This window comes from Typopeltis vanoorti, chromosome 3, assembly GCF_054136105.1.
Source record: "Typopeltis vanoorti isolate ZY-2024b chromosome 3, IOZ_Tvanoo_1.0, whole genome shotgun sequence".
Lineage (NCBI taxonomy): Eukaryota > Metazoa > Arthropoda > Arachnida > Uropygi > Thelyphonidae > Typopeltis > Typopeltis vanoorti.
The window spans coordinates 138,153,181-138,171,737 of NC_143551.1; the positions used below are offsets into that span (position 1 = coordinate 138,153,181).

General features: G+C 37.0%; 1 protein-coding gene across 7 annotated transcripts in view; it reads left to right on the forward strand.

The window, feature by feature from the left end:
• Positions 1–18,557, forward strand: part of LOC150108596 (uncharacterized) — a 220,890-nt gene that overhangs the window by 178,571 nt on the left and 23,762 nt on the right. For 5 of the 7 annotated variants that reach the window (XM_090416039.1, XM_090416038.1, XM_090416045.1 and 2 more), the window contains 2 exons: positions 7,427–7,469; positions 7,573–7,614. In XM_090416039.1, coding sequence (XP_090272165.1) covers positions 7,427–7,469; positions 7,573–7,614 — 85 coding nt within the window. The remainder of the gene's footprint in view (positions 1–7,426; positions 7,470–7,572; positions 7,615–18,557) is intronic. The other 2 variants (XM_090416042.1, XM_090416043.1) reach the window with 1 other exon arrangement.

Sequence of the window (18,557 nt, forward strand, 5' to 3'; positions counted from 1 at the left end):
CAACTATCTTAGGCATTATGTAAAGGAGGGTACACAAAGACAGAGTTTTAGATCTCATTATTTCATCAGAGGATGTGATTGCGAATGGGGTTTCACACTTTCCTCCAGTTGGTGAGAGGAATCATGAAGTAGTGATCACTGAGTTATAGCTAGCCATACGAAGAAAGATATATGTGGAATTTACAGGGCTGGTGATTATGAAAAGCTTAGACAGCTTACAGCTATTAGCATAGCATGAGATGTTAAGTACGAAACATAAATGTTGCATGGGAACTGACATTGATACTTAAAACATCAATGTGTGAATGTATTCCGAAGGTCAAGACTGAATAAAGTAACTATAGAATAACGTGCATGCCACAGTAAATATTTTTTTTGTGTAAATATTTCATCTTGTGCATCATAAAACATCCATCAGTACAACTATCGAACAACAAAAGGAATTGAATTAAAAAAAAACGGTAGTGCACATGCTTAAATTGAAATCCCTCTACGTATAGTCACGTGTTCATGGATTAAAACCATTGGAATAAAATTAAAATATAACAGATAACTATTTAATACAATTGAGGATAACAATTTCCCACTCATTTTGGAATAGTGTGACAGTCATTCAGATTAAAATTAGGTCTATGAAGTAAGGCTTCAGCACTTTCTTTTATATAAATGTTCATGTTTGTATATGGATCTGTGCAGTAGCTTAGCATTTCGCATTGGATCCTGTGGTTAGAGTTTGATTCCATCATGAAATTCCTGCCATGTACAGGACATGATAGTAATGATGTAAATTTTTCATGTTGTACTAACTTCCTATCTACAATTTTCCTCCAAATCAATCTGTTACCTGTAAGACTCTAACATTATCAGATGTTATCTTGATACCTGTATCTTGGTCTTCCTCTGGGTCTTTTTCCTGTCAACCTGGCAGAGAACACTTCTTTTGCTAATCTTTCCTCGCCCATTCTGTTTAAATGACCATACCACCTGAGATTAGCTCTGCTAACACATTCCTGGATGTTGACAATGTCAAGTTCTTTCCTAATATCCTTGTTTTTAATATGATATTGCTATTGATGCCATCTGTTCACACCCTCAATCTTTCTCAGGACTCTCCTATCTGCAGTCTCTAGTCTTTGGTCAAGTGTTTTATTTCTAACCCAGCTCTCAGATCCATAAGTTAAAATTGGTTTGAACACTGCCTTGTATGCAGCTAATTTAGTGTTTTGACTAATTTCTCTCTTATTCCATATAAATGTATTCAAATGACTTCCTACCATACCAGCTTTGATTCTGTTGTCTATTTCCATATTTAATTTACCATCTTCACTAAAAATCGTGCCTAAGTAGCTGAAATGTTTTACTTGTTCCACAGGTTCTCCATTCACAATACAGTTGATATTTTCAATGCATCTGCCTATTTTCATTGGGTTTGTCTTGTTATTGCTGACCTTCATACCATATCTGTTACAACAGTTATTCAATTTAGTCAGGGAATCTTGCAGACTTGTAGCTGATTTATTTAGAAGTATAACATCGTCTGCATAAAGCAAAGAGCTGACATTAACATCTCCAATTTTGATATCAGGTTTAATACTGTTTTCCTTCATAATGCGATCCAATATACGTAATGAATAAGAGAAGAGATAATGTACATCTTTGTCTGACACTAGATTAACATTAAACCATCTTCCTGCACCTCCTTCAATTCTAACTGCTGAATTACAACTCAAATAAAGACTAAATATTGCTTGATATAATGCCCCTATTGTGCAATGCCAGATTTGCAAGGTTTGATGTAGTCTTTGATGTTCAGAGATGCATTTATTTATAGATCTTCCTGTTTGTCCAAAGTAAGAAAAGTTACATGAACATGGTACTTCGTATACACCAGGTAACATCATTAATGAGAGTTTCTTTTGGAGAAAGTAACAAGTTGTGAATTTGGTTGATGGGTTTGTAAGTAACAATGAGTTGATATTTTTAATCCATGAACATGTGACTGTATACATAGATTCCAATTTGAGCATGTGCACTACTGTTTTTTGGATTCAATTCTTTTCTGTTGTTCGATAGTTGTACTGATGTCTTATGATATATAAGATGAAATATTTACATAAAAAAAATGTAAATATCTATAGTTATGCAATGAATAAAGGGATTAAGCATGAAATAAAAGAAGATACTGTGGAAGCAACACAAGATGAATAATGGTGGCAATCAATTGCATGAGGAGTATAAAGATCAGGCTAAGAAGATGACTCAGTTAGTAAGAACAGCAAAACTACAGTTTAAACAGAAATTAGCAAATCAGGCCAAGAAAAACCCTAGAATTTTACAAATATGTGGTAAGGAGAAGGAAAAATTATTATGATAAGATTTAAGGGATAAAAATGGTAGAATGGTAACTGCTACAGAAGTCATATGAGGTATTCAGTGAATGGTTTATAAGGGTGTTTCATCCTTATCAGGGTGAAATCATAAAAAATTAAGTGTAGGACATAGGAGAGGATAACTTAATTGGGAGCATGCAGGAAGTATATTCTCTGTGGTTATCAGCATGGGTTTGTTAAAGGGAGAACATGTTTTACTAACTTGGTGACGAATACCTTGGACATGGGAGATTCATATACAGTGGTATACTTAGATTTTTGCAAGAGCTTTTGATAGACTGCCACACGACAGACTGTTAAATAAATTGAAACTGATGGGATTGGATAACACTTTTCTGAGTTGGATCAGTGACTGGTTGTCAGATGCAGTATATCAAAACTAAGAAGATGCAGTATCCCCAAAACCAAAAGTCACTAGTGGTGTGTCACAGGCTTTGCAATTGTATTGGGGCCATTGTTGTTCAATTTGTATATTAATGATATCGGAATGGGTTTAATTGGTTATATGTAGTTGTTTGCAGATAATGCAAAATTGGGGAGAGCAATGCAGAATCAAGCAGATGTTATGGCCTTATACGAGGACTGAAATAAATTGTATGAATGGGCAGATAAGTGGAATTATTAGTTAAATGTTGCAAAGTGTAAAATAAAATTGCCTTACACTTTGGATGAATGACTTGGTGGCAAAACTTTAAAGGAGGTAGAGGAGATGAGAGATCTCAGAGTGGTAGTGGACAAGGATTTGAAATTCAGGGGCCACATTGCACAAGTTTTGAAGTTATCACATTGGATGATGGCAATGATGCATAGGACCCTGACATGCTGAAATAAAGTTATGATTCCATTGTATAAGGTGTTATTCAGGCCTCATATGGATTATTGGGCACAGATTTGGTTACTAGGTTTTCATGGTGATGAGGATATGTTAGAAAGAATCCATTGAAGATTCACAAAGGTGGTTAGTGGTTTTTGGAATGTGAGGTATGAAGACAAATTGAAAGAATGCAAATTCTCATGAATAGGAAGGTGGGGAATATGATGAGACATTAGTTGGTCAGGGGTTATCTTGACATGGAGGGCATTTTTCATAGAATGGGAGGGGTAGAACAAGATGCCATCCCTGGAAACTGTATGAGGGTGTGAGCAGAAGGTTCTTTGCATGGTTGGTGATCTCATTATGAAGTGATATTGCTACCTTGACATTGTTACATGCAAGTATTTCTGCCTAGTAATGAAGATGAATTGCAATATTTTGAATACTATTTAAACCTTACTTTTGAAATATAATTCTTGAGTAAGTAAACTGCTTTAACTATCTTAATTATAGTTGAGCTTACAAAGAAGAAAATGCTAAAATTTGAAGTTCAGCAGGGTAATAGAATAATCAAGTTTTTACCATCAGTGGTTTTAACAGGCACTTATGCTCCCATGACCTTCCAAGTATCCTTGGAGTTCTTTAACTATTAAATTATTTCAGGAAATTACAATGTATACTAAATATTCTTTAAAAGAAAACTTTAATCGATACTTCCTATATTTCAGCAATGTTACATCGCCATCTTCATGGGAACATAAAACTATGATAAATGCACGCAGGCACTGACAACGAGCAAAAATTTTTTTGCTTGTTAAGTGTCACACCTTATTATAGTATAAGCAAGTGGAAAAACTTTCAACAACTATTTCTAATTCAGGGTATTATAATAAGGTGTGATACCTTTGGGCAACTCATATATAAAAAAATATGACTTCTGCATTACTTCAACCTTGGTATCACCTCTGGGTCTGGCTCCCACTGAAGACACTTCAATAAAGGTCGAAACTGGTCTGGGTAGTGACCCTTTCCATAATGCATAGCATTATACTTGTCTGCAAGGAGATATGCTTTGCATTATGGGATACTAAAGCAAGTGATGTGAAGTCATACCACCTTTACCAGTCCTGAAAATACTTTGAAAAATTACTATTGCTCTATGTTTCCATCTGATTATTTCACAGCACTGTACATTCATGTTTCATTATTTATTACAGTACATTACTTCAATAAATACAGTACAGAAAGTTTAAGTTATAATTTGTACATTGTCTTATTTTCTATTGTATTATATTCTATAAAGAGTAAAATTGGTTAAAAATATAACAGACCTCATTTTAGCATTCTTATGGTTCATATAGGATTTTTGACTTCTGCAACTTATGATAACATCAGAGCAGAACCCCATCATAAGTTGAGGACTAACTTTGCTAACATGTTTGGATTTTGCAAATTCATTTTGCAAGGGGGGGGGGGGTATTAGTAATAATGCTGATATAGTTTCTTCAGGAGGACTGAGTAAGCTGGGAAAGTAGGTGAATGTATGAAAGTAAGTGAATTCGTTTTAATGTATAGTCTTTAAATATGGGACCTGCTGATGGGAGGCTGCATACTCTGTTGATAAAGTGGAGGAGGCAAGAGATCTTGGAGTATGAGGGTGAATAGTAATTTAAAGTTTAGACAATATACCATGTGGTGAAAGCATCCTCAGAAAGGACAAGCAAAAATAATGGTGGTAGTTCTGTTCTATAAAGCCTTGATTAGACCACACAAATTGTGCTCAGATCTGGTCACTAGGATTTGAAGGGGATGAAGTAACCTTGGAGGGAATGTAGAAGCAGAAAACTACAGTCCTGATATTATTTATTTATGGGGATAGACTGAGGTTATGCAAACTGCAGAGCTTACTGGATGGAAGACAAAGAGGTGGCATGATTGAGAGTTTAAAACAAACTGTTGAGGTATTTATGAGACTGGCACTGGAGTTTTTCATATTGTAGAATAAGGAAAAGCATACGAAGAGGTCATCCCTGAAAATGTTATAACAGTGTGTGTGTGGGGGGGGGGAAATGGCTTTTTTTGCATGGAGGGCAGTTAGACCATGGAGCACATTACTTGAATGGGTTGTTGAGAGTGCAAACAGCGAAAAAGTTCAAATAATATAATAGTTTTTGTGTTACCTAGATAATATAAACTGCTTGGCCTAAAATAATGACTGACAAAAGCTGGCATGCCTTGAAGGTTGGATTCCTCTTCTTTCTCTCAGACCATTGAGAATCAGTGTTTGGAGATGCAAGCCACTAAGATTCTTTCCACAACAGCTGCAATTCTGTTAATTTGTATGTATGAGCTGGTAAGTATTTTGATAACAGTACTTACACTGTCAGTTAGCAAGAGCCAAGGCCTAAACTGTAGAGTAGTAGAGATTGGTGTTGTGGAGCAGTGAATCATGCCATGTGCTAATCAGATGAATCTTTGAATATGGAGGATGCATGGAGAACTTTTTTTTTAGCCCAAGTGCATTGTCCATAATGAAGTTGGCATGGATGGTAGTGTACTATTGTTGAGAATTTTGCTTTTTTTTTTTATGGCATGGATTACATTTATTGGCTATGGCGCATGAAATCATGACTGTTAGGTCATACATTGGTGGCCTGTGTAATTCTTTATATCCTAAATATATTATTCTGTGAGACCACCCTTTTCTGACACAATAACACATCACAAAACCATGGTTTGAAGAAAATTAGGACATGGCAAAGATAATTCTGCTTTAATAGTGGAACATTTAATGCTGTAAATGTGAAGTGGAAAACATATTTACCACTAATTTTCAACTTAACTGCTTTAGTGCCTTATGGATAATCTATTAATATATTCCATAAGGCACTGAAGCAGTTGGCAAATATGTGATGACATTCATTTCTGTTAATAATATTTGCAATAGTTTCATGTAATGGTGTGTATGTGTGGCATGAGGAAGTCCTTTTTAATTGTTTAAAAAGGACTGTTAAAAAGCTGTTCACAGACGGTGGTGATTAAAAAAAAAAAATGCTTGGGTAGGAACTGAATGGTTGAATTATGTTAGGCCAGCTGAAATGAAGTTTATGAGAAAAACTGCAAAGTATACTATATTTGATCACAAAAGAAAACGAAGAAATTATGAAAGAATTAAACCAGGAATCAATAATAATAGAAAAAAAAAATTAAAAAATATAGACATAAATGGATGGAACACATTTCGCATTCATTTCTGTTACCCCCCCCCCCCCCCCAACCGGCCATGACATCTGTAGACGTCCAGCTAAATCTGGATATGATTCTGTAACACCCGTTGAATAACATGGATAAGAAGTGCAATTTGATCTTGCTATTTCTTCCACCTCGCCAGTAGGGAGGTTAATAATGATATTCACAATAGTTTCATATAATGGTGTATGTGGTATGAGGAAGTCCTTTTTAATTTTTTAAAAAGGACTGAATTATAGCAACCGGATATGCTTATGGAGAACAAGGAAATAGTGGTTCCTGTGTATAAGGTGTTAATTATTTCTACTAGATTCACGGAATAGTTTCAGTGAAGTGGAGGAATGTGAGAAATTGATTAGAAAGTTAAAAGGTTAAACTAGTTCTTACGTAGTGGCATAGATGGAAATGTGGTTCATAATTAAAAACTGATCTTCAAACATAGTTTCATTTCAGTAAGACAGAATGAGAAGACACTCAGGAGCTGTTCACAGATAGTGGCGATTTAAAAACAAAAAATGCATGGGTGGGAACTGAATAGTTAAATTATGTGGGGCCAGCTGAAATGAAGTTTGAGAAAAACTGCAAAGTATACCATATTCGATCACAAAAGAAATTAAGAAATTACGAAAGGATTAAACCAGAAATCGGTAATAGAACAAATTAAAAAATATAAACATAAATAGATAGAACACGTTGAAAGAATGAAAACAGAAAGACTACATACCACTAGGAAAAGAAAAACAGGACGTCCTCTTAAGAGATTCAACGATAACTTCTAAGGCCGAAACAGGCCACTCTAGGCCTAAATCCTTGACAAGTATGACGTCTTAACAGGTATATGCAAAGTTTGGCTTGATTCTCTGCCATAAATCATTCATAAAACTTGAATGCAGTTGGAAGATAGTAAAGCAAGTTATATGCTATGTCTAACATGTTTATTAGCATATTCCACTAAGTTTCTTTTGCATTCTAGAGTGTTCTGCCAAAGTGGAGGAAGCAGTTACTGGGATTAGAAGGTAAGATTTCTGCTCACTTTCTAGAACATATACTTTTTAAATTATTCATTAAATTCAGAATTTGTTTAAAATCCTAAATAGGTTTGATTCTGCTTTGTTGCAGACTTCCTAGGGCCACGCTTCTACTTCTTGTATCCACAATTCTGTGAGTTTTTTTTTTTTTTAATCTATTGTTCCAATAAAATAAGTTTAATATCTTTTACTAATCCTAATTACTAGAACATTATATAAAACTATCTTTTATCAACTAACAACTGATAATAAAATGTCTTAGTGATTTCTATTTTAAACCTGTGCATGGCAAGCTGTTATGCATTACAGTAGAGCTCACTTGACCATCCTGATTACAATTATTATAATTAATAGTAATTCTAGTAATATTGCATCCTTTGTATTGTGGAATGCCACTTTAAATTTCTTTTGGAATTTTCTTGTAAAAAAAAAGTTCAGAAGCAGTCTCAATGACATGCTTTCATAGAATGTGGGCAAAAAAAGTAATATTACAAACAATTAATAATTTTAAAAAAAAAATATTTATTGTTGGAAATGGTTGCACTGAGTGAAGATATTTATGCATAGTAAAACAAAATTTTATAACTCGAACATGATCTTATAATTGCAATAGGAAGCAAGCAGTTGTTGCAAGTCTATTTTTCACTTGGTTAGACTATAATAAGTTAGTTTAATCCTTTATCCAAGTGTGAGCAAACAAAGTTTGTGCCTGAAAATATTTTCAGGACTGGGGTAAGGTGGTACAACACTGGGCAACTCTTTGCAAAGGTGGAGCAAGCTAACATCACTCCTATCTCATTATCTCCCATAATGCAAAACACATTTCCTTGCAGATATGTATAATGTTATGTATTAAGGGAAGGGCCACTATCCAGACTAGTTTCAACCTTTATTGAGGTCTCTTCAGTGGGAGCCAGGCCTAAGTGGAGATACCAGGCAGAAGCATTAGCAAGGTCATCTCTACCTATAGGAGTTACCAAAACGGTGTGCCACTTTTTTATTAAATTACTCTGGATTTAGAGAAAGATGTTGAAAGGTCGAAACTATTCTGGGTAGTGGCCCTTCCCTTAATGCATAACATTATACATATCCACAAGGAAATGTGTTTTGCATTATGGGAGATACTGAGATAGGAGTGATGTTAGCTTGCTCCACCTTTGCAACGAGTTTCCCAGTGTTGTACCACCTTACCCCAGTCCTGAAGATACTTTCAGGCACAAACTTCGTTTGCTCACACTTGGATAAAGGATTAAACTAAATTTATTATAGGCAGTTGTTGCAATCAGTTTATAAGCTGTTGAATGTTTGTTAAACAAACAGCTAGGTTCTATATCCCCTTCAGTATTGCCTTTGAAAATATAAAATATTGAAAACATTATATACAAAAACAACTTTTATTGTGCTATCTTAGTTTATTTTTTGAATAATTACTCTTTGAATCAAAAGTGTTATTTCAGCAAGATTTTAAAATTCAGATTTTGCATAAAACTCGCTTATTTTTTAATCTTTTTTTTACTCCAGGTGATTTACACAAACTGAAATGTCAGACAGATATGACTTGCCTGTTAGATATCTGTTTAGTGACACAGGTGATAATGGATAACTGTTTCCATAGTTGATTGCAAGTAGGAAATAATGTCATTAGTAGAAAGTCCTTTGAGTGGTTTAGGATAACTACCTCGTATAACGGGAAGTAGTACACACAGGATACAAATGTTAGATTTTAATGTCTCATATAGTGATAACAGAAATGCTGCTAGTTGGTAAGTGTGGTCATGTAATTTTGACATGGAACTAGCTAGTCAAGTGCATACTTCATGGAACAAATGATATGTGGAATTATATAGCAGGAGACTATGACTAGCTGAAGAAACAAGTTGGTGACTTGTGGTATGATCAGTGAAAATTGGGGGCAGGGGCAGTGGCAGCCCGTGAAGCTTTAAGTGGGGGTGCTGCCTATACAAAATATTAGGAAAAAAAGAATTTTTTTAAAATTATTTTGTATAGGCAGCACCCTCACTTAGAGCTTCATGGGCCGCCACTGGGCAGGGGTGAAATCAGTAATAACTTGGACTTAATTACTGATGATGGTAATGTCAAATTGTATTTCTAAACTTAGGAAGATAAATGGTGGGGGGGAAAAATCAATGAATTATGAAATTGTGCAGTAGCTGTGGAGAAAAACATTGGGTATAGACTGGGATGTTGAGTAAGCTTAGGAAGAGAAATTGGCATATGAAAGGAGATTTGCTGAGACAACAAACCAAAATCCTAGAAAATTCTGCAGATCTGTAAATTTCTGTTGAAACATCACATTTGTGATGTTTCAACAGAAATTTTTGTGAACATGTCATGTTCACAAAAATTTTTAATAAAAAATATTTTTTTACTAAAAATCCTGTAAAATCATTGATAATTCTCTTGATGAAAATGTTGGCAAACGTCAAGAAGCCACAATTTATGCCAGCATTTCTTTAAGTGTTGATGCTTGTGCCTTCTCCCAGTCATGAACAAGGAACAAAAGCACTTCTTGTTAAACATCTCTACAGGCTTGCCAGTATTTACATCTAACATGTGTTTCATAAAAAATGAGCAATACTTGGCCTTTACACAGCATAATATTCTTTGGGTTGGTAAGGAATGTATAATTTGATGGTAAATATTTATGTTTGCAGATAAGTGCAAGTCTATTCTATAATTAATTTTTAAATAACTAAATCTAAAGGAAGTTTTAAACAAAATGTCTCTTGGCATGTATTGACTGATCTGTGTTAGGGTGGCATCTTGACAGCACGATGATGTTCCTAGTACATGGTTTTGAACTGTTTGCATAAAAATTTTTAAATTCAAATAGAACCATGCTGTCAAAACTGCTAAATTTCAAAATCATTGACATTTCATTATTACATGACTCCTCCAAGGAATCCAAGGACTCATCACAGGAGAGCACTACTCCACTCTGCTATACACATTTTAAATTATAATGTCCTCAGCAATTGTTTCACCACGGGTGTGTACGTCTATACATGTTTGTCAGCAGTTATGATCGATGTACAGGTTACGCATGTAAAGTTAGGTTTTCTGCACTTGTGGTATAAAATGGTCTTAACATAAAGAGCCTTATCTACAGATGAAAATAACGAATCTAGAACCTGATTTCACCAAACTAACTTCTTCCTAACCAAAACATTTTCATTTGTCTCGCTTTTTTATCATTGAAAATTTACATCATAATTTTGTTTCTATTGTATGTATATTGGATTTGTATAACTAAAAATTATTAACATCTGGCCTCTATGGAGTCAGAAACTCAACGTGCTATTGCACACAATGCTCATCCAGCTCTGCCTTAAAAACGTTTTTTTGTTTTGTTTTTTTTTTATGTTGGGCCCATATACGAGAGATTGGCTGGTCAACCTATAGTACTTTAGTACTGTATATGGATAGTGGGATGGGAAAAGAGGAACTTGTTAACATTCGATTTAAAAGCCTGTATATAGTTTTCCTAGGAAATACATCAGGGGGCAGACTGTTCCACAGTACAGCAGTAGCAGGGATGGAGGAGGAGGAAAAGAAACTTGTTCTGTGGGTTTCAAGGTGTACTGTGAAGGGATGTTGGGAAGTAGCTGTACGTGTTCCAATGGGTTTAGTACAGAGTGGCGGAATTATTGATGTTTCGGATGAGCATTTTCCATGAAAATATTTGTAGAATATACAAATTGCAGAGACTAAACGTCCATGTGAAAGTGGGGGGGAGTGAGTCGGTAAGAGATGGATTATTTATCAGTCTAATTGCTCTCCTCTGTATTGAGTCAAGCATTTTGAGGGAGCTTTTAGGGACCCCACTCCAAATGTGCGAACAGTATTTGATAGCTGGGCAGATTTGCGATATAAGGTTAACAGCTGTTTTGAAGTAAAGTAACGTCTTGAGCGAAAGAGAGAGCCTAGTTTTTTGGAAGCTGAGGATGCAATGGTTGTGATGTGTTTATGCCAGGAGAGGCCTGATGTCATGGGAATTCCGAGAAAAGAAATTTCATCTTGTCTGGGAATTTGAGTGTTATCAAAAATAATACTGGGGAAAAAGGGTTCTTTTTTGCAGAAAATAAGACAGAACTGGGTTTTACTAGTGTTGAATTTGACGAGGTTATCAGAGCCCCATCGGAGGATGTTTTGGAGGTCTGCATTAGGGGAAGTTGTGGTTGATGTTTTGCGGGTTGAAGTGAGTTGTGTAGGGTACGGTTTATCAAATGAAAGGGAGGAGTGCAATGTGCTGTCATCTGCAAAACTGTGTATTGGGTTGGAGATCAACTGAAGTAGGTCATTGATGTATAGAAGGAAGAGGGTCGGTGAGAGAACTGAACCTTGTGGGACCCCAGCATTAGTTGGATAGTGGGAGGATAGGGAGCCATCTACCATTACACATAGTGTGCATCCAGACAGGACACTGGCAATCCATCTGCAGAAGTCCTGAGACAGTCCAAATGATGGAAGTTTGCTTAGAGAGCCTTTGTGCTAGACCCGGTCAAAGGCCTTAGAGATGTCAAGTGCAACTACTTGGGATTTGCCAAATTTTTCCATGGCATATGTCCAGAGATGGGTGATATATGTGAGCAGATCACCTGTTGATCGGCATCGACAGAATCCGTACTGGTGGTCGCTTAATAGCTGGGTACCTTCGAGGTAGAGTAGGAGTTGAGAATTGATGGTTTTCTCCATCACTTTAGATAGGATTGAGGTGAGTAAGATAGGGCAGTAGTTAGATGGCAGTGACTTGTCACCCTTTTTTGGGAATGGGTTGAATATAGGCTAATTTCCAAGCTTTGGGATATATACCAGTGGAGTAGGAGAGTGTGTGTGCAGACGGCATAGGATAGGAGTCAGTTCTGCTGCACAGACCTTCAGGACAATTGGAGGAATACCATCAGGGCCAGGGGCTTTTTTGTCTCTCTCTAATTTTGACAACCGGTATATGATCTCTTTCTGGCAAAAGGATACAGGGGGCATTGTATGTTGGGCAGTTGGAATGACTTGGGGGGGGGGGGGGGCATTGTCAGTTATGCATGCATTGGAGGCAAAGTGTGAAGACAGGAGATTAGCTTTTTCTGTGGGTGATGTTGCAATTGAGCCATCTGGGTATGATAGGGGTGGGAGTAGTGTAGGGCAAAAGTTGCGACCGATTGCTTTGGCAAGAGACCAAAAGGCATGGCTACTGCTAGGACATGCTGCAAGTTTCCTGCATCTGTTTCAGGCTTCAGTATAGGCACTGAAGGAGGATAGAGTTCTTCATTTGAGCCAGTTGTGGTATGCCTGCATTTTTATTTGTACAGCCTTGGCACATCTTTCGGCGAACCAGGTTTGGATAGAGTACACCAGTTCAGAGTGGTGTGTGGAATGTATGTTATCATGCCAGTGAGGATTATTTTGTTGATGTGTTCACTGCATATGTGTGGATTAGAAGACTGCAAACAATAGTCCAACCATGGGAATGAAACATAGTAGTCTCGTAGGCTATTGCAGGCCATTTGACACTGTTATAATGCCAAACTACTCTTGTGACTGTGTAAGCGTTGTTGCATGGGGCAGGAGATGAGCACTAGGTTGTGGTCAGAATTACTCAGGGAGCTCACTACATTCACTGTATATTTGGAAGGGTCATTGGTAAGGAAGAGATCTAGGGTATTTGGGGAGTGATTTGGATTATCTGGTATTCTGTAAGCGTTGTTGCATGGGGCAGGAGATGAGCACTAGGTTGTGGTCAGAATTACTCAGGGAGCTCACTACATTCACTGTATATTTGGAAGGGTCATTGGTAAGGAAGAGATCTAGGGTATTTGGGGAGTGATTTGGATTATCTGGTATTCTGGTCAGCTTGTGAACAATTTGTGTAAGGTCGTTGGTGATGGCAAATATTTCAGCATCTCTGCCAGCGGGATCTGTACAACTGGAAGAGGCCAGTTGGTGTTATGGACATTACAATCACCTAGGAGGATGATTTCACTATTAGGATAGTGGGACTTGAGGGAATCAACTTTTGAGGAGAGGAAATTAAAGAGCTCGAAGTGGTTGGTGGTATTGGGAGAGCGATAGAGACAGCAGATGAATTTGACTGAGTGGGGGGGGGGGGATATTTTTAGCCAAAGAAGGTCAAAGTTGGGCAATTCTAGGTTGGTTGCTCTCTGGCAGGGTATGTCAGAGCAGATATATGCACACACCACCCTTGGGTCGAAAGGAGTTAAATAGTGAATAGTTTGGATGGTTGAGATGGATTTGAAAAAGTGAAATTTGAGTTTCTGTTAAGAAGAGTAGGTGGGGTTTGGTTGACTGCAGATGATAGTGAACGCTATTAAGGTTGGAATTGAGACTACGGATGTTGGTGTAGTGGAAATGCAAGGGTCTGTGGGGCATGGCTTTGACCGCAAGGGTCTTGCACGTTTCCTATGCAGTGCCTGCATACCAGTCTCCTTGGTGGCTACTAGTGGCATCACTTGGTTTTTGCACTAGTTTGGTTTGTTTGTAGTCTATGGTCCAGCTGTTGTCTCCATTTTGGCGTTTTTCTTCTAGCTGTCTTTGGAGTTGGCGTCTTTGTTCAAAGGTTAAGTCAGGTCGAGCACATATACACGATTGGGGCCAGCTGTCCTTTAGCTTGCTATTTATCGGCGTTGTTAATTTGGAAGTGTTTGTCGGTGTATCACAGATCACTTTCACGAGAAGCGGAAAGTTCGTTTCTGCCTTTCTTTTGTTTGTGGAACCGAATCGATGACATTTGATGATATTCCTGGGATCAAAGTTGCATTCACCTGCTATTTTGCTAACTTCTTCTTTTAAAGATTTACTGTTTTTCCTCCGGAAAGTTCAGAATAACGCTGTTGAGGTCTCCTGTTTTTAGCCTCGAGTGACGTGTACCATTGATGCAATTAAATCACGGAGTTCGTTAGCAGGTACAGATGCACTTGCGATCGGCTGCTGGTCATAGAGTATCTTGAGCTTTGTTTCCAACTTTCGGATTTTGGATGAGAAAGTATTGATCATGTTATTAAGGTGTTCGAGATTTTCAACTCATTTGCCTAGGTTCAGCACTGTTTAACAGAAGGAAGGCACATCGAACAGAAAAAAGGCTGGTTCAGTTCGATAAAAAAAACTTGAGCATGATTCATCTATTTTCACGCAGGAAGTATGTAGCCAGTTGTAACAGAAGCTGCACGATATACCTTTTTTCCTTTCGGTAACTTTGGTTTCACAACTGCGGTACTTCGTATTGTCTTTCGGTTTGTTGGCTATCGGCTGCGCTACGTTGACAGGACTCGAAGTAATCTTTCATTGTTGGCCTTTGTTGCCACCATCATTACTTCGCATGGTAGGCATCTCGGGCACTTTCATATGGCTGTTTTTTTAATCGAAAAATAACTGATATGAATGGGTACTTAAGAGTTGTGTAGAAGTAACTGGCTCCTTCGTACCCTCTGAATTCCCTTTACTGGTTATTTTGCACAAAAAGATACTTGCAATTACGATAAAATTCGGGAGCACAAGTTTAATGAAACTTATTTACAGGCACCACCTATCGGAACATTGGATGTAGAAACCTGAAACTGATTCAGGTTTCTACATTCACAACACAAGCAGACAATGCATTCCACTCCATGTAAAGAGCCTACTCCTCGCACCTTCCTTACAGTTTCTAGCAATGCCCCCCCCCCCTCATAATTTCCTCTCTGCTACACACATCTTAAATTATAACAGTCCTCAGTGATTGTTTCACCATGTGAGCATACATCTATACATGTTAGTGTCAGAAGTTATGAGGGATATACAGGTTAGGTTTTCTGCACTTGTAGTGTAAAATGATCTTAACATAAAACAGATGTATTTAATAACTTAAAAAATGTTATAATAAATTACATTTTTGTAATTTATTATAATATAAATGTTAAAAATAAATAAATACCAGAATCGTTGAAAATGTCAACCGTGTTGTAAATGGAGAACCTGTGGAACAAGTAAAACGTTTCAGCTACTTAGGCACGATTTTTTGTACAGATGGTAAATTAAATATGGAAATAGACAACAGAATCAACAAAGTTGGTATGGTAGTCAACTGAATAAATTCATATGGAATAAGAGAGAAATGAGTAAGAACACTAAATTAGCTGTATACAAGACAGTGTTCAAACCAGTTTTAGCTTATGGATCTGAGAGCTGGGTCAGAAGTAAAACACTTGATCAAAGACTAGAGACTGCAGATATGAGAATCCTGAGAAAGATTAGAGGCATGAACACTCACAGATCTCTGGCTTTGTCAATTTCCTGGAGTACATTTCATCAGTGTGGTATACAGCTGGTAATCTTTTTCACTCCAAAATACATAACCTTACACTTTCCACACTAAACTGATATCCATTCTTCTTTGTCCAAAATGCCAGTCTATCCAAATCATCCTGCAAAATTTTAACATCTGTATTAACTATTGCTCTACCTAATTTTGCATCATCAGCAAACAGTGGTAATTAAATGGATGAATATCATTAAGCTGGAGCTACAAAAAATAGAAATTTGTGAAGGGAATTCAAGGTGGCAAGCAAGCACATGAGCAGTACAAAGCACAGGCTAATCAGTGTGGTAAGAAAGGCAAAAGCAGAGCATGAAAGGAAATTAGCAGTGCAGTTCAAAGATAATCCTGAAAAGTTCTTTCAATATGTTGCAAAGTAAAAGGAAGAATGTTTATTGCAGAATGATTTTAATGAATACCAATGGCAGGGAGGTAACTGAATCAGTCGAAATAGAATTACTAAGTTATCACTTTGTAAGAGGGTATCATCCAAGTGGAGATATTTCAGTAATAAGAGAGGCAAAGACTTATATTTGTCAATTTCCTGGAGTTCAGTTCCGTCAATGTGGTATACAGCTGGTAATCTTTTCACTGCAAAATACATAACCTTACACTTCACCACAAACTGATATCCATTCTCCTTTTCCCAAAATGCCAAATAACTGAGGTAAATGAAATGAATGTGCATAGCATATTACAGAACCTTGATGTGAATATAGTTATGGGATTAGATGGTATACCATCTCAAGTTTTATGTGAAGATTCTAGGGAATTGACATTGCCTTTGACCACATCGTTTAATCTAAGTCTCTGCTCTGGGTTAGTTCCAAGGGGATGGAAAGAGGGGAAAATAGTTCCATTGCACAAAGGAGGCTCTAAGACTGGTGTAGCAAATTACTGACCAATCAGCATATCAAGAGTCATTGTCAAGGTATCATTATTATTTAAGTGGATCAAGAGCAAAATACATGGATATATGGAAATAGGATACTCTATTGGGGGGGGAAGGGAGAACACTGTTTTGTGAAGGGTAGGTCATGCTTCAGTAACTTTCTCACATTTTATAATACAGTAACAGTTGAGTTGGATGCAGTCTGCATCCAACCTCCTCAAACACTCCTTTACCATACTTCCCATGCATTTTCAATATCCAGCCCTTGCAGTTTCACATGCCATGGCACTGATCCAAGCAATCTCCTAAGCTTGTCATACTCCAGCCCTATCATTCCATATATACCCTGTCTTAACTGAAAATTCAATGCATTTAGCCACCTCCCAGGTCAAGACCATATGATCACACTCATAGTTGGTGACAACATGCTCATATTGGTTATAGACAAATTCTCTGATGCATTTACTAGATCAGCACTCTCAAACCCCTAGTATATTTCATCATATTCTGCCTCAGGTAATTATTCCTTAGTATAATAAATTCCATTTCCTTCTCATATATCTCCTCTCCTCCTTCCCTTCCAGTCTATGTTCTCATAGTTGAAATCCCCCCATAATAATTATCTGCCCTCCACTCATTGAGCTTATTTACTGATGTAAACTATCCCCATCATCCTTTCCATCTCCTGGTCTATAAAAGCATCCAACTGTATATTTTTTCTGCTGGTGTCTGTCTCACATCAGATAACCTCAAATGTGCTATTTTTACTGACCTGCAGTTGAACTTGTACTCTTTGGTTGCAGTTCATCAGTAACACTCCTCCCCTATTCTTTTCTCTGTCTTCAATGAACACACTATACTCTTCACATTCTATCCCACTAACTATATCTTCTGTTAGCTATGTCTCACTAATGCCAATAACCTTTCTCCAGGATGAACTAACCAATGGTAACCCCCCCTTGTTCCAAATGCATTAGTGTACATAAAGTGGAAAAGCCCCTTAAGCCCACTGCTATCTTGACATTTTATACTATCTCATTCTGATTCATTACCAGTGGTACCAACACAGGTATTTTATGCACATTCTTATGCTCAACTTCTGCACTATGACAATGACTCAGAAAATTACTGACCAATCAGTATATCAATATCAGTCTTGGAGCCTCTTTAACAGAACTATTTTTCCCTCTTTCCATCCCCTTAGGACTAACCCAGAGCCGAAACTTATGATATAAAATTGATAAAAATAGAACAAAAAAAAAAATCCTTAGTCCACCCATGGTACAAAAAGTATTATAGGTTTGCAAATGACCTTTCGTGAGTGGGAGCAACATAAAGAAAAAAAAGTTAAAATCGCATCTAAATGATGAAGAAAAGCAAATTATGTAAATCAAAAAGATGTACTAGATCAGCTATCCATCATAATATAAAATGAGTATATAGCATAAAACACAGATCCTATATTAAATTTAGTTTAATCCTTTATCCAAGTATGAGCAAACAACGTTTGTGCCTGAAAATATCTTCAGGACTGGGGTAAGGTAGTGCAACTCGTAGCAAAGGTGGACCAAGCTAACATCACTCCTATCTCAGTATCTCCCATAATGCAAAACACATCTCCTTGTGGATATGTATAATGTTATGCATTAAGGGAAGGGCTGCTACCCAGACTAGTTTAGACCTTTATTGAGGTCTCTTCAGTGGGAGCAAGGCCCAGAATGTTAGCTTGGTCCACCTTTGCTACGAGTTGCTCGGTGTTGTACTACCTTACCCCAGTCCTGAAGATATTTTCAGGCGCAAACTTTGTTTGCTCACACTTGGATAAAGGATTAAACTAAATTTATTATAGTCTAACCAA